General features: G+C 39.5%; 1 protein-coding gene across 4 annotated transcripts in view; it reads left to right on the plus strand.

Annotated features, from left to right (window-relative positions):
• The window catches only part of SKIC3 (SKI3 subunit of superkiller complex), a 48,811-nt gene that overhangs the window by 6,136 nt on the left and 27,442 nt on the right, over positions 1-15,233 (plus strand). For all 4 annotated transcript variants that reach the window (XM_083818179.1, XM_083818178.1, XM_083818177.1 and 1 more), the window contains 11 exons: positions 1,162-1,260; positions 1,925-2,033; positions 4,357-4,497; positions 5,734-5,835; positions 9,135-9,271; positions 9,915-10,001; positions 10,090-10,193; positions 10,300-10,426; positions 11,595-11,774; positions 12,563-12,687; positions 13,132-13,385. In XM_083818179.1, the coding sequence (XP_083674305.1) occupies positions 1,162-1,260; positions 1,925-2,033; positions 4,357-4,497; positions 5,734-5,835; positions 9,135-9,271; positions 9,915-10,001; positions 10,090-10,193; positions 10,300-10,426; positions 11,595-11,774; positions 12,563-12,687; positions 13,132-13,385 (1,465 nt within the window). The remainder of the gene's footprint in view (positions 1-1,161; positions 1,261-1,924; positions 2,034-4,356; positions 4,498-5,733; positions 5,836-9,134; positions 9,272-9,914; positions 10,002-10,089; positions 10,194-10,299; positions 10,427-11,594; positions 11,775-12,562; positions 12,688-13,131; positions 13,386-15,233) is intronic.

Here is a 15,233-nt window from a genome sequence, read left to right on the forward strand (position 1 = left end):
GAAGCATCAGTGTATTAACACAGCTGAACAGAATAGCTTCTAGCATATTTGAAAGTTCTGGTAGAGTCTAGAATAGAGGAATTCTCCAAAACAAGTGACTCCTTCCCATCCCCTCCCGCAAACTGGAAGAGGTAGCTTTGTGCTGTTTTTCGATTTCTTCATACCTAGCGCTCATCTTAGGTATCAATGTTTGGGTTCAAAATTTCCTTTCTCCTGCAAATTTTAAGCTTTTATGTTTTAGGAGAATGTCAAAGTTCTTTGGAGCATTACGGAAAGATCATGAGTTATACTGATTCTGTGCTCTCTATGGCCAAAGTTAATTTTATTTTATCTGTTTTATTCGTTCTTGCAAGATGAACCTCCTTCACAAGGAAGGGTGGAAATTTCTTTTCCCCAGTCTGGTTGATACTAATGGTCCAGAAAGGTAGCAAATACGTGTTCAAGTACTTTGACAGAGGGAAACTGAATCTAGATCCATAAGTTCTGAGAAGGCAAATGCTCTGCCTTAAGGGCTATTATACAAAGGAGGTGCTGAAGTCAGTACTTGCTGTCTGTTTGTTTTTTTTTGTTTTGTGTGTGGGGTGGAGTAGGAGGTGAGCAGGGGTACATTGGTACAAAAAGATTAGGAATGAATTTCACCTGCAAATCTACAATTTACTGCAGTTCTGAACCTGTAAGTTTGTGGTATTGAAGGCTATTCATCATTTCGGGCGTGGGAAACATTATATAAAATTTAATAGTGGGAGAGGGGAAGAGTGTCAAGAAATTAAGGACTTCAGGTTTCTTCAGAGCTCGGGGGGAAGGCTGACAAATAGTAACCTTGGTTTTATTGTACCAAGTCCTTCCTCGAATTGGAATTGGGCACAAGGAAGAATCTGTACTCCCACAAATTTTGCATTCCTTGTACTTATTTTATAAAACATATTACTGCTTTTTCTTGTTTTGGAAAACTAATGTGTTTTGGGTCCTTTATGAGTTGATAAAGGACCCACAGAATATCAAGGACACCAGGATAAGGAATTTTCTTTGTCATTTTCCTCTGCCTTTTGTACTAGGATAAATTTAAGGAGTAGGGTCCAGGTTTAAGTATGCACTTAACTATGATGGTAACATTTTCTTAGAGTCATTGTTTGCTGTACTCCTAATTATTTCTTATTTCAGCTTTTGAATGCATTTGAGGAGGCAGTGAACTCTGCTGACCCTGTTCCCAGTGAAGACCACCAAAATCTTTACAAAGACTTTATTCAGTGCCTGTCAAAGGTAAGGTTTTGTTAGTCTGTCTTCTTCAGTGAGTCATAGAATCAGTCATAGAATCATAGAATGGCTCGGGTTGGGAGGGACCTTAAAGATCATCTAACTCCAACCCCCATGCCATAGGCAGGGATGCCACCCACTAGATCAGGTTGCCCAAAGCCCCATCCAGCCTGACCTTGGGCACTGCCAGGGATGGGGCATCCACCACTTCTCTGGGCAACCTGTGCTGGTTGCCTCACTACCCTTAAAGTGAAGAATTTTCTCTTTATGTCTAGTCTGAATCTCTCCTCTTTTAGTTTAAGACCATTCCCCCTTGTCCTATCATTAGCTACCCAAGTAAAGAGTCCTTCTCCATCTTTTTTATAAGGCCCCTTTTTTATAAGGCCCCCAGAGCCTTCTCTTCTCCAGAGAGAGAAGTCTGGGATTGCTCTGACCCAGGTGCAGCACCCTGCACTTGGACTTGTTGAACCTCATGGGCTTCACGTGGGCCCACCTCTCTAGCCTGTCCAGGTCCCTTTGGAAGGCATCTCTTCTGTCTTTGCTATCAACTGCACCGCTCAGCTTGGTGTCATCTGCCAATTTGCTGAAGGTGCACTTGATCACAGTCTCCATGGAACAATCCTGTATGATAATTCACACAAATAGCTCTTTGTTTTCTTTTCCTTACAAGTTTCCTCATGAAACAATGAAGTTGGAAAAGGCCTGTGATGACATGATGGCTTTATATCCTACTGTGAGCTATCCTTTGGAAGTACTTTGCTTGCACTTTATTGAGTCAGGTGAGTAGAATGGGTTTATACACTTTGAGGGGCTTAAAATATTTCTTTTTATAATTGATTTTGTGACAATCTTTTTGACAAGCTTTTACCCTTCACACCTAAATACAAGCACGCTGTTTACTTTGTCATGTTTTACTGCTCTGGAAATGAAAAGTGTTCACTCATACGCTGTTGTGGTTTAACCTGGCAGGCAGTGAAGCACCATGCATTCATTACCTCACTCCCCACCAGTGGGATGGGGGCGAGAAATGGATAAAACTCTTTGGATGAGACAAAAACAGTTTAATAAGAAAAGGAAGGAAATAAATTAAAGAATACACAAAGTGATGCACAATGCTCACCAGTAGCCAACTGATGCTCAACCAGACTGAAACACGGCAGCTCCCCTGGCCGGTTTAGCTGTTTAACCCAGTTTTACTGTTCAGTGGGACTCTGTATGGTTTGGGATATTTGTTCAGCGAGTTCAGGCCAGCTGTCCCGGCTGTGTCCCAACGCAGCTCCTTGTGTACCCCCAGCCCCTCACTGGCAGGGCGGTGTGAGAAGCTGAAAAGTCCTTGGCTTGGTGTAAGCACTGCTCAGCGGCAGCCAAAACATTGGTGTGTTATCAGGATTATTCTCATCCTAAGTCCAAAACACAGCACTGTACCAACAACTATGAAGGAAATTAACTCCATCCCAGCTGGAACTAAGACATATGCTTTATAAAAAATTACTTGATTTTGTAACAGAATGATAACTGTAAATGGGGAAAAAAAAAAAAAAAAGAAAAAAGTCCAACTCTTGCAATGTATTTGCTTTACAAAAGTCAAAAACAGCCTTTCCAGATAAATGAATCTAAGCTTTGCATTCAGTATGAAGCCTGGAATTCATAGGCACTAAGCCTAGAGGAGTGAATGGAGAAGTTAACTAGTGCTCTAAGGTTGAGGAAGGGCTATGTGTAGGTTACTCTTCAGCAATAAAATCCTTCCTGCCTAAAAAGAAAGATTTGTGAAATTGTTAGCAAGAATGTCTGGTGAATAGAGAATACATAGAACTGTTCAGATGTTTGTTCTTGGTAGAGAAAAATGATCGTTGAGCATAAAATTATGGTGTCTTCAGTATTGCAAGGATCTGAAACTGCAATTGCCATAATCAGTAGTTTTGTGAACAGTGTTGCTTTTATGTTAAACATCTCAGCGTTTTCAAAGATTACTAAATTTTGGCCTTTCCTTTGATTAAGGCATCAGAAGTTGAAGTTAGCTACTTCAAAATGTGTTTTTTTAAAACAAGGAGGAGAATCAGGAAAAAGAACCCTCTCATTTATATAACGAGAAATAACTTTTGGCTTATGTAGAAGAATGCCTTTTCCAATTTTGAAGGTACACTTCATGGAAAAATGAGAAAAAATTTCATTTTAACTTGAAAGTATGAAGACAAACAAGGCCTGAACTTACAATTCCACATGAGAATGCTTCACAGTTGGGAGAAATATGCAGAGACTAATTTCCAGAGGGGCATCTTGTTGTTAGTTGTAGTGTGCATCTTGTAGTCCCTAGATACTGATGCTCTGACAACATCCCACCGTCCCACCATCATCTTGGGGTGGGAAGGATACTTAGGTTTTAGTAAGGCTCTTTGCTTACATATGTGAGTCATTCCAACCATATCATACTGCTTGATGCCCCAAATTTGTGGGCTTGTAACTTAGTTGCAATATTAGTCAATTTTACCAAATTCGAATCAAAGGCATCCTGTATCTTAAATGAGTCCATAATTTAAAGCAAAACAAAACAAAAAAACAGTTCAAAGACTGTTGCTTAAGTTACGAAGTTTACAAGTTAACTTTGTCAATAAAATGTAATGCCGACACATTAACCTATGTGGTTTCACAGCAAGACTGTTTCAGCAAGCCCATCATAACAAATGTGTAGTTACACAGGCCTACTCTGGAAGGAAATTATTTTGATTTATTTGTGGTAGATTTTGACATTCACCTAAGCTTAGATGAAAAGCATATGAACAAATTAGTTTCTATTAATAAAGGAAGCATACCTGTAATCGTTTAATATGAATTGTTAAAAAATTCAGATTTCAGATTGGCAGCTTATTTTGTTTGGTGATACTGAGTATATGGATAACTACTTGATTTTTATTTATTTATATACAGGGAGTATAAGCATATAGTATAATTGGAAAAATGTTTAGTGAATAAACTCATTGCCTTGAGCTTAAAGGATAAGTGTTGTATAAGTATATACTTTTATGTAAATAATTTTAGTTTTCTTGTTGCATTTTTAAATCTACAGCTCAAGAAAGTGTTTCTTTTTTTTTTTTCTGAAACTAGGTGTCGTGTCAGAAGAGGCCCTGCACCGTTTTTCTAAGCTTTTGGAGATGGACTCAAGTAGTGGTCCAGGCATCGTTGGTTTTGGTATAAAATGCCTCCAAGAAAAAAAATACGAGGAGGCTGTTAAGAGTCTTACTGAAGGTAAATGTATAATGTGAGGTATAGGTACTCTGTCTTGACAGCAGCTACAATTAATGTTTTGGGTATCTTAGACTTTCGTATTACTTTGCCAGTTCTATTGCAAGTAGTAGAAAGACCAGCTGGCTTTTAAAATAATACTCAATGCTTTGTCTGATTGAAGGATATTTTTTTAAAAATCTCTTCAGGTTTAACATGTCTGAAGGTCTAAGCAATAAAGTTATGCTGTGATACCCTGCATTCCTTTCACCTGGGGTTAGAATAAGACTGTTTCTTTAATTTAGATTTTGGAATATGCTATGTCACAGCAGCATACCCATGCTGAAATGAGGTGACTTGCCTAAATAATGAATTAGAAATTTCAGTTGCTTAAGAGGAAAGTCCTCTTAAGCAGGCCTTATAAACAAATTCCTCTTTTAAATGGCAGTTTGACATTTTGATAAAACATATGTGCGATTAAGGAATGCAATTTAAATTTGCTTATATTCCTGAACTACTCTCTCCCAAAACATATCAGTTTTTTACTTTTAGATGTAATACTCATAAAGGGGAGAATACCAAGAGCCTTGCACTCTGCATCAGCAGAAATGTTTGGAGTTGGAAATAATGTCTTTCCTAGTAAGCCAAGTGTTCACATTTTAGGCTCTGAAACTTCAAGGAATTATTTAATGGTAATATATTTCTCAGAAGAATCAAATTCTGTTTTATGACTGAATCTCTAATTAAGGCAAGTTTCTCAGGAAGTTCCAGTGAAATGCTTTTGCGTTTTTTTTTTGTTTGTTTGTTTTTGCTGTCTTGAAGTTCTGTAGCTGTTCTATAGAGCCAGACTTTTCTGGTCTCTAAGGAAAATTTTATAAAGCAGTCTACAGGCTGGTGGTGTTAATTTCTGATCAAACTGAAGGACTTTTTGCTTTCTGAAACAAAAGTGCACCTTAAGCCAATGTTGTATATTTCCTCACATTTTCCCCTTTTTCTCTTTTTATATATATAACATTATAGGCAAAATTAAGCCTAAGAGAGGTTTACATCCTCTGTAGTCTTTCCCTTACAGTTTGGAGGTATCTAAGATAATTTTTTCTTTGAGTCTTAATTTAAACTAACTGTAAGTCTTTTGCAGATTGTTTGATGTTAGTGTTTTGATGGTGTTGTACGGCAATACAGCATCTGTCAGCCACAGCATCTTTGCAGCCCTAAGCAATGTTTTTTTTTTTTACTTTTTCTTAACCTTTCTTTTACTAGGTTTGAAGAAGGCGAGCCAGTGTCTGGGAGCATGGCATTATTTGGCAGAGGCACAGATGAAAATTCACAAGCACAGGAATGCTGTCCTGTCCTGTAATCAAGGTAACTGCCTGCTAATTGAAAGGGCATCTGCAGTGTTACACCTCTTTATGCAGTCTAGTCAATGTGGCCTTTGCACAGTAGGCCTGTGTTGGCAGCAGCCGTACTCCTTTGCATTTCGCAGTCTCGCTGCTTGTGCTGGGGTCTCTTGCTGCTTTTGGTTTATGACAGCTGAAAATCACCTTGTGCGGCTTAGTCTCAGGAAGAGAGGAAATATTTGGTTAATGAGAACCAGGAAGCTGTCTCGTGGTTAATATTTAGGCGTTTTGCACATTTTCATATACTGCTTCAGCTGGTGATTGACCAAGTCAGCCAAACAGCAGTTAACTGCCAGGAACTACAGAGGTGGGTGAAACACAGTGGACTTTATCAGAATCTCACCTTTTCAGTCTTTATATAAAGTTAAGAGTAAAAAGTTAAAGTGCAGAAGAATGTTGGATAGTACAGCTGCATCTTGAGAAACATTACTCTGAGTGCAACTCTTCATCTGTGCTAGCTGGGAATGAGGGCAGTTCTTATGATCTAGTGATACATGTCTAATGAACAGAATCGTTATTTGATGGTTATAAATGAAGGCGCATCCAAAGCAGACTTCTTCTGACAGGGACTAATACAACAAAAAACTCCTCAGGAAAGACTGAGAGAGGTAAAAGTAATCAGACTTGGCTAAACAGTCACAGGAAATTATTAAAAGCAAGGGGAATACTTCAAATGGTGAAGTACTTGCCAAGAGGCAGTACTTGAGGAAGATACAAAAGGGCTATAAAGATGGGTAGAGGAAATGTGAGAACGGAACGAAGGAGTTCAGGAACGGAAAGAGTTCAGGAAACGTATTGCAGAAAGAATGAAAACGAGGCAATTATTTTCCCATCTGTTTTCACTGTGTAAGAGCTCAGGGAGACTTCTACACCATGACCCTTGTTTCAGGGGTCTCGTCAAAGAACTTATCTGTGATTATAGCATTAATAGAAGTTACTATAAACCAAAACAGGAAAAATGAGCATTAAGAAACTGAGATACTGACCTAGGAATTGAACAGGGCACATCGAGATGAATTTGCTGAAGTTTTAACTGTTAAATCATAGAATCACAACATGGTTTGGGTTGGAGGGGACCTTACAGAGCATGCAATTCCAACCCTCCTGCCATGGGCAGGGACACCTCCCTGTAGATCAGGCTGCCCAAAGCCCCACCCAGCCTGGCCTTGGGTGCTTCCAGGGATGGGGCATCCACAGCTCCTCTGGGCAACCTGTGCCAGTGCCTCAACCCCCTCGGAGAAGAGAAGTTTTCCTAATATCTAATCTAAACCTACCCTCTTCAAGTTTCAAGCCATAACCCCTTTTCGTACTACTAAACTCCCTGATAAAGATTCTCTTTCTAGTGGTATGTAATCACTTAAACTGTCTTTGCACCCAAGTACTTAGACATAGTTAGTGTGACTCCAACTTTCAGGAAGGATTGTAGGAAAGATCGGAAAAACCACAGGCAAGTCTAATGTTTAATGGTGAAACTACTTAAAAACTGAAAGAAGAGAGTAATGGAATTAATGTAGAAAAATGAATTCTGCTCCCACACGGCTCCGTACCACGGGGTCCATCCCCCAGGAGCAAACTGCTCCAGCACGGGTCCCCCACGGGCGGCAGCTCCCCCCAGACCCCCTGCTCCTGCGTGGGCTCCTCTCCACGGGCTGCAGCTCCGGCCCGGGGCCTGCTCCTGCGGGGGCTCTCCATGGGCCGCAGCCTCCTCCAGGCCACATCCACCTGCTCCACCGGGGGCTCCTCCACGGGCTGCAGCGTGGAGATCTGCTCCGTGTGGGACCCGTGGGCTGCAGGGGGACAGCCTGCTCCACCAGGGGCCTCTCCACAGGCCGCAGGGGAACTGCTGCTGTGAGCCTGGAGCACCTCCTGCCTCCTGCTGCACTGCCCTTGGGCCTGCAGGGCTGGTTCTCATTCCTTGTTCTCCCAGCTGCTGTAGCACAGCAGTTTTTTTCCCCATCTTCAATCTGCTCTCCTAGAGCCCTACCAGCATCACTCACAGCCCAGCTCTGGCCAGCGGTGGGTCCCTTTTGGAGCAGCTGGAGCTGGCTCTGATCTGACATGGGACAGCTGCTGGGCTCTGCTCACAGAGGCTGCGCCTCATTACCAAAACCTTGCCACATAAACCCACTACACTGATAAAATTCCATAGTCATAAAAGCAAAGTCATGCAGTTGTTAGAAGAAACGTTCTCATGAAGCTATCCTATAGTCTTACTGCAGTAAAACACAGAAAGCTATTCATTTTGTATGAAGAAAGTGGGACTGTTTCTTTTCCCCTTCTGTGCTTTACAGGAGAGCTTCAAAGTCAGGAATTACAGTGAAGGGAATGGTTAGTGAAACAGCACCAACAGGCAGTTGCGTGAAGAACTTGGGCAGTGTGGTGAATTCTTTGTGCAGTTTTAGTACCCACCCACTCTCTAAGAGAAGAAATGATTTTGAAATCCATGAAGTTACAAATCACTTGGAAAATAAATAAAGATCATATGCTTTCTTCTCCCATGCAAGATCTAGTTAGTAACAAATGAAACTAAAGGCTGTCAGGCTCAGAACAAACAACGGAGGCTTTGTTTTTTATGAGAAAGTATAAGTTAAGGTATTGAGCCTTGCTAAAAGATGCTGTGGATACTGGAAGTTTCTTTGAGTCCAGAACTGGGAGAGAAATCTAGGGAAGCACTGCTCTGTGCTTGGCCTGTTTTTATGTTTTTCCTGTACATCTGCCGCTAGAGGCAGGATGCTAGGACAGACTGACTCTATCAGGTCAGACGGAAGATTGTCATGTGTGGAAATAGAGCTAACTGACTAGTTGAGAAAGTATTTGTCTTCGGAGAATACTGAAACTTGACAGGGATTCTCTGAGGTGAGATTATACTGTTGAAGAAGTAACCAATACCGCTTACAATAGTACAGAGCTATCTTTGCACAGGTACAGAGTTAAATTCTTGGTTTAATAGCAATATTTTTCCCCTTCTGACACTGAAGTATAGAACAACAAATTTGGTTAGTGAAAGGTCATTGTTTTCTCAGAGCATGGATCAGGAAAATATAGCATTCCAATTATTAAGCTAGCATCTAGGAGACAGTTTCTTACATGTCTGACATCACCTTTCTAAAATTGATCAAACTTTTGAACTTGGCATAGGTAGAGATTTTATGTAATAGTTTCTTCAACACAGGAGAGAACAGTCTAATAATTGGCTTTATTAAGTGGTGTTCTTTGTAGTTCCTTTTTTATTTCCATTTGATTAAACTTCTGTCTTGTCAACAGCTCTCAAGAATCTTGGAAATCCTGAGAGTCCTACTCTTCAGCAGAAGAAGGACCGTATTCTTCAGTTGAAAGCAGAGGCTTTGATTAAAATAGGTGATGCCGATGCTGCAGAAGAAGCCATTAATGCACTTGAGCAGGTATTTTCATTGACTAAAATGTAGTTTAAGGAAAAAAAAAATGCTCTCATCTTTATGCACTAAAAATTCAAGCTGTGTATTTTTCCCCTTGGCTCGTTTTTGTATTCTGTGTGGTTTAGACAGCTCTACCAACAGTGGTATAATTAAAACATGCCTTGCTCCCTTGCTTTTAGGCTTTGCTACGACTTCTTTTAAGTCACAATTCTAATTTTAAAAGCCGTTGCTCTTCACCTTATCTGGTCTTGCTTAGTGAAGGTGGGTTCTTGCTAGTTCTGAGGCTATTGTTCATCTTTATTTGAATTACGGTTATAATCCTACGCCCTTTGTCCTCAAGTCACTTGTTATTACACACAAACACATTTCTTCAAGATTGAACGGTGAAGCTTTAAGTGGAAATTGCTTCCCCTCTGTTATGCCTCACAGTTTCATGTATACTACTTTTTTACTGTTTAAACTTCTGTAGATTTCTCCTTTCTGTTTACAATCTGCCACCTCTTCAGCAAAATTCTATCTAAGGCTCCTCAAGGGTGGTCTCCCCTCTTAATGTTTTCTTGTCTTCACGTAGAGTACCTGCTTTTGACACCTTTGATTTCTTAGTGTGTGAAAAGAATAACTTCTTTGTATCTATTACCTGATCTTCTAGATTGTGGGTGCAAGCAGCGATCCAGTGGTTTTAGCTTTCAGAGGTCGGGCTTATCTAAACAAAGGTTTAGTGGATCAAGCTTCAAAGGTTAGTGCTCTGTAGTCCTTACTGTAAGCTAAGTAGAACTCTTATTTTCATACAGAAATAACTAGGGAGGGATGACATATTTTTGCAGATTTCACAAGAGCTTCTGTTGTCACACCCTGATCTGGCTGAGGCCCATGCTCTTGAGGGTTTCATCCATTATTCTCAAAAGAAGTATGAACAGGCAGAAAGGAGGTAAACCTTTTTTTCCTTTTTTAACAGGGACATGTGGGGGAAAATAGAATATAATGTTGTTCAGCTTCTGAGGGTTTGCTTGATCTAATCTGTTCTGTTTATTTAGTTTTCAAAACGCCATTGAAAGAAGGGCTGGAACTGCAGAGTATCATCAGTACCTGGGGCTCACCTATTGGTTCATGAGTGATGAGACAAAAAAAGACAAAGGAAAAACACTCACTCACTTCTTGAAGGTAAAAGCTTCTTTAACTATTCGTGTAGATTAGCATTTTCCTGTATGGGAAATGAAATACAGAAATTATTCTTGACTGGAATTAGACACTTGAATATTCTGTCTGTTACTATTTACAGGCCTCCAGAGCCTGTAAACCACATTCAGCTGTGAAGAAATGCATCACAGGGAGCTGTGCAATTACTTAGAATCTCCCTGTTTTTGTTTTCTTCTGTTCACCTAAATCTTGAGGTCTTTGGTGTAGCCAAAAGTAGTAGTGGTTCTTTCAATCCCCTTTTCCTTGAGGGCTGTTAAGTTGAGGCCTATAGGTGAACAGTGTAGAACTTTGAAGACATTTTGAAATGTAGAGGGCGAAATGTTTGAAAATTGGGGGGGGGGGGGGGGGGGGGAAGAGAATGGTGTTACAGTTTCAGTGTGTATCCACAGAAGTAAGCCTGCAAAGCCCAACTAGTTTATATGCTTTTCCTGATCGTTTGTTTTTTGCTGGTTGTGGCTTTTTCCCTGCACATAGATAAGAATGTAATCCAAAAGATTGTCTGACATCATTACTGAGAATTTAGAAGTTACAAAATAGGAATCTAGATACTGTAAAATCACTATAAATTAATAGCAGGTATGGGCAACTCATATCATCACCTACTGTTTACAATTCATTAGCAGCAGAGTATAGTGGGCAATGTATTTGAAGTGAACAATAGCCTTAATTCTAAATTATTTTATATGAGCTTTTTTTTATTATTGTCATAGCTGTTGTTATGCTGCTTGGGGGCTGTGGTTTCTTAGGTGTAAACAAATCTGCCAAATGTGCTTAAAAAGGGAACTCAAACTTTAGAAAATGCTAGAGTTAACTGTGATATGATATGGTATGACTATGAGTATAGTGACTGAAATTAAGTGGAATATGAAAATGATGGGATGCAGTATGCAATTGTTTGTTCCCAACATATCTAGCTTGTTAGTACTCATGGCACAAAACATTTTGTACAGAAGGTTTGTGGCAGATTCTGCAAATATTTAAAGCTCAAGCAATCTTTTAAATACTCAGATGTATCACAGAAGATGCTTAAATAAGTTGATAAGCAGAGATTGTACAAGTAGTTATCACTGGACCTGCCCATTTGTTAATCCTTCAAAAGGTGCTCTTATATTGTGTTCATATTTCTTTATAGGCTGCAAAATTGGACAGCTACTTGGGAAGTGTCTTTTGTTATTTAGGTAACTACTACAGAGACATTGCTGGAGACAAAAGTAGAGCTCGTGGTTGCTATAAAAAGGCTTTTGAACTGGATGGAACTGATGAAGAGTCTGGAACAGCAGCTGTAGACTTAAGTGTGGAACTTGGAGACATGGTATTGCATATTCAGGGCCTTGGCTAATGGGTGTCTTGCTTTTCTGTTAATCCTGCTCTTTGAGCAACCACTTCAGGTTTCTTCAGGATTTGAGAATAAGATCTCAAAAAACGAGATGTTCTGTCATTGCTTAGCAGTTTTCATAGCTGGATCTGCTTCAACTCTGTGCTTCAATTCTGATTTAAACCTATCTGGGGAGAAAGGTGGGGGAAGCAAGCATAACGTTGTAGTCATCACATATGTGATTCAGATGGGAGGATTTTTTTCAGTAGGTTACATGAAGAGAAAGTAAGTTTTCTCTTCATATTTAACTTCTGCCATTTCTTTTTCCATCCTCCCCCTTGCTCCTTTCAGAAAAAGCATAGAAAGTCATCAGAACATTTTAAACAAATATTTCCTGCATAGCATTGTATAAAAAGTTCTTAGTCTGATATTACAGCAAGAAAGCAGCCCACACTTTGACAGACTATTGGAATATCTAGAGAAACAGACTGAGTATCTGACTTATTGCAAAGACATGTAACCTTATCTAGTTAAAAAATCAAGTTGCCTATTTGCGAAGGCATATACATAAGAAATAATCACATCTTCAGATGTGACAATTTCCTCCTTTACTCTGCCACTCAGCCTGCCAGCTTTAAAAAGCCCATGTGATGTTTCTTCATTACAGTAACTAACAAGTTAGACAGTTTAATGGTTTGCTGGATTTGGGAGTATTCTTCTTAAACAATAACTTTCTTCTTTAGATACAGCTGTTTACTAATGTGGCATTTTTGGTGCTTTGTTAGGATACCGCTCTGTCAATCTTGAATGAAGTAACTGAAAAAGCAAATGCTGGTACAGTAAAATGGGCCTGGCTTCATCGTGGACTTTACTACCTCAGAACTGGGCAGCCGTCACAAGCAGTGGCTGAGTAAGAGAACTCGTGGTTGGTTTAAACTGTTTTGTGTAAATCGCTGTGAAACAGTCTTTGATCTTCGTGATTTTTGAAGTTAAGTTAGCTAATCACAAGATGGCCTGTACTAAACAGTGGGAAATGGGTCTGAGCAAGCTGCATCTATCTCCAGTTCTGGAATTAGCACAATGCAGTCTTATCATGATAGCAGTGATCCATGCTAACAAGCCTAGTGACAGGCTTGTCGTAGACACTAAAACACTGAATAATGAGCCAAAATTAGGTACAATGCCTAAACTTTTATAATGTGTTCTATGAAGATTAAAACACTATTATGCAATTTCTAAAAGTTCTATATAATTGTGTGGTTGTGTTCTGATAGGATATAATGCAAGGAAATAATTTGTTTTTGTTAACTTGTATCACATTTGATTTAAATAAAGTAAATCTTGATTTCTTCAGTTTGCAGGCAGCTCTCAGGGCTGATCCAAAGGATTCCAACTGCTGGGAGTCTCTAGGGGAGGCTTACTTTGGCCGAGGTAGCTATGCAACAGCTCTAAAAGCCTTCAAGAAGGCCAGTGAACTGAACCCAGAGCTTGTATACAGCATTTACAGAGCTGCAGCAGTTGAGCAGATTCTAGGCAAACATGAAAATGCTATAGCTACCTATCAAGAAATCTTAAAGAAGACTGAAGAGTATGTGCCTGCATTGAAAGGTAATGTGTCTGAATCTGAAAATTTTAGGTCTTTTCCCCTCTAGTACTTGAATCTCATGAAGAGGCTCTGATGTAGTTAGGTCTGCCTACGTAAAGGATAGTTTTGCTTGTGTAGAATGCTGTGATTCACATGTATGGAAGACAGTGTGTAGTAGTTTGTAAACTTACGAAGACTGTTAAACCATGATGCACAGAAGTGATTATTACTGTTGCAAGTAGGTAAAAAAAGGTAACTATTCCTATGTAACTACCAAGCCAAATGGGTAAAGGCATTGAAAATTTTTGTAGTGGATGCCTGCTGATGATGCTCAGCTTCACCTAAGCAGTCAAATACTGTGTATGGCTGAACAGGCAGTGGAGTTGGACTTCTGTGTCAAAAAGGTGGACTATATTTATTTTCTGCTGCTGCTCCTCCTGACTGTTTGTTTCTCACCTTTTGTGTTAACCCTGGTGATTCTGACCCCTGTGATCTTCCTCAGCTGATTAAAAATAGTAGTGAGGTATCCAGAGAGGTCTCACAAGTGTTAGATGTGGCAGTTGGTAGGTTTCTTTAGTATGTAGTTGGGAACAGAGTAGAATGGTAGAGCATGGAGTCCTGGTGATAGTGAAAGCGAGCTGTTGTTCTCAGGTTATATAACATGGGGAGTATATAAAATTTTGATAGTCAGTTAATAACTGTTTTGTTCACGTTCTCAACGCCTCTTAGTCTTCAGGCATTCTCACCCTATACATCCATCTGAAATCAAGCTTTTTGCTGCTTGGTGCTGGTGTGAATTTTTAAGTTAGTGTTCCTTGTGTAAAAGGCCTTTGATGTTTGGGTGAGCGTAAGCTGATACACAAAATATACACAAGTGTACTTGTTGTACAGTTTTGATCAAAAAATATACAGTTTCTGAACTGAGCTGTTAGAAGGGTAGTCTTAAGGCAGATGAGAGAATATACTGATGTTGCTTGAATGCGTCTTTTCTGTGCATTTTTTATTGGTGTTGTTGAATAATAAGTTTATTCACGTCTGCTCCAGCATATCTCTTCATTTATAACTTCAGGGAATAAAATCAATTTTGCTTTTAGATTGCAGCTTCTTTCCAGCTGAAGAGCTTATGTCCTAGGGACTTCTGTGTGGTCAAAACAAATATTTAGTGAGGGCACGATAAGAATCTCACAGAATTGCTGCACCTGGTGTGCATATGGTCTGCGTTTATCACGATGTTATTGATGTTAATTGTTTGTCAACATCTGCAAAGAGAGATGGTACCTACTTTGATTATTGGTTTGATATAAATAGAGGGGACTAAAGCATGAGGAACGTAGGTTCAGAACTGTGAAAAAAATACTGAGAATTAACGAGGCTCAAATCCAGTGACTTATTGCCAGACAGAATCACTGCAGATATGAGCAGTGTAAAGAATATAATTCAGGCAGTGTCTTGCTGCTTCTGAAATAATAAAAATGGTGGTATTAGATGTGGTTTCTTTAATTGCATTTATTTCCGTATGAAGTAAATTCTTAAATAGGATTAAATAATTGTGGTTTCAGCCAGTTCTAAAAAAAAACTTCCCATTTTTCCTACCTTTATATTATTTCTTCTTTTTGTATTTGGCAATGATTTGATAATGTTTTTGACTAAAGTGTAAACTGAATATGGCTGTATTTGTCAGACTTGCCAGTGCAGAGCACCGCTCTAGTTAATTCTTGAAAACAAACCCAAAGTGTCAGTGCTATATTTCTTATAATTACACAAGTTTATTTTAATATTCAGATTAATCTACAGTTCATGCTATTGAGGAAGGGGTAAAAGCAAAATCTCTCTTATGAGCCACAGAGTGAGTTTGGTTGTGGATCGTTTTG

Source organism: Anser anser (genome assembly GCF_964211835.1).
Source record: "Anser anser genome assembly, chromosome: Z".
NCBI classification, from domain to species: Eukaryota; Metazoa; Chordata; class Aves; order Anseriformes; family Anatidae; genus Anser; species Anser anser.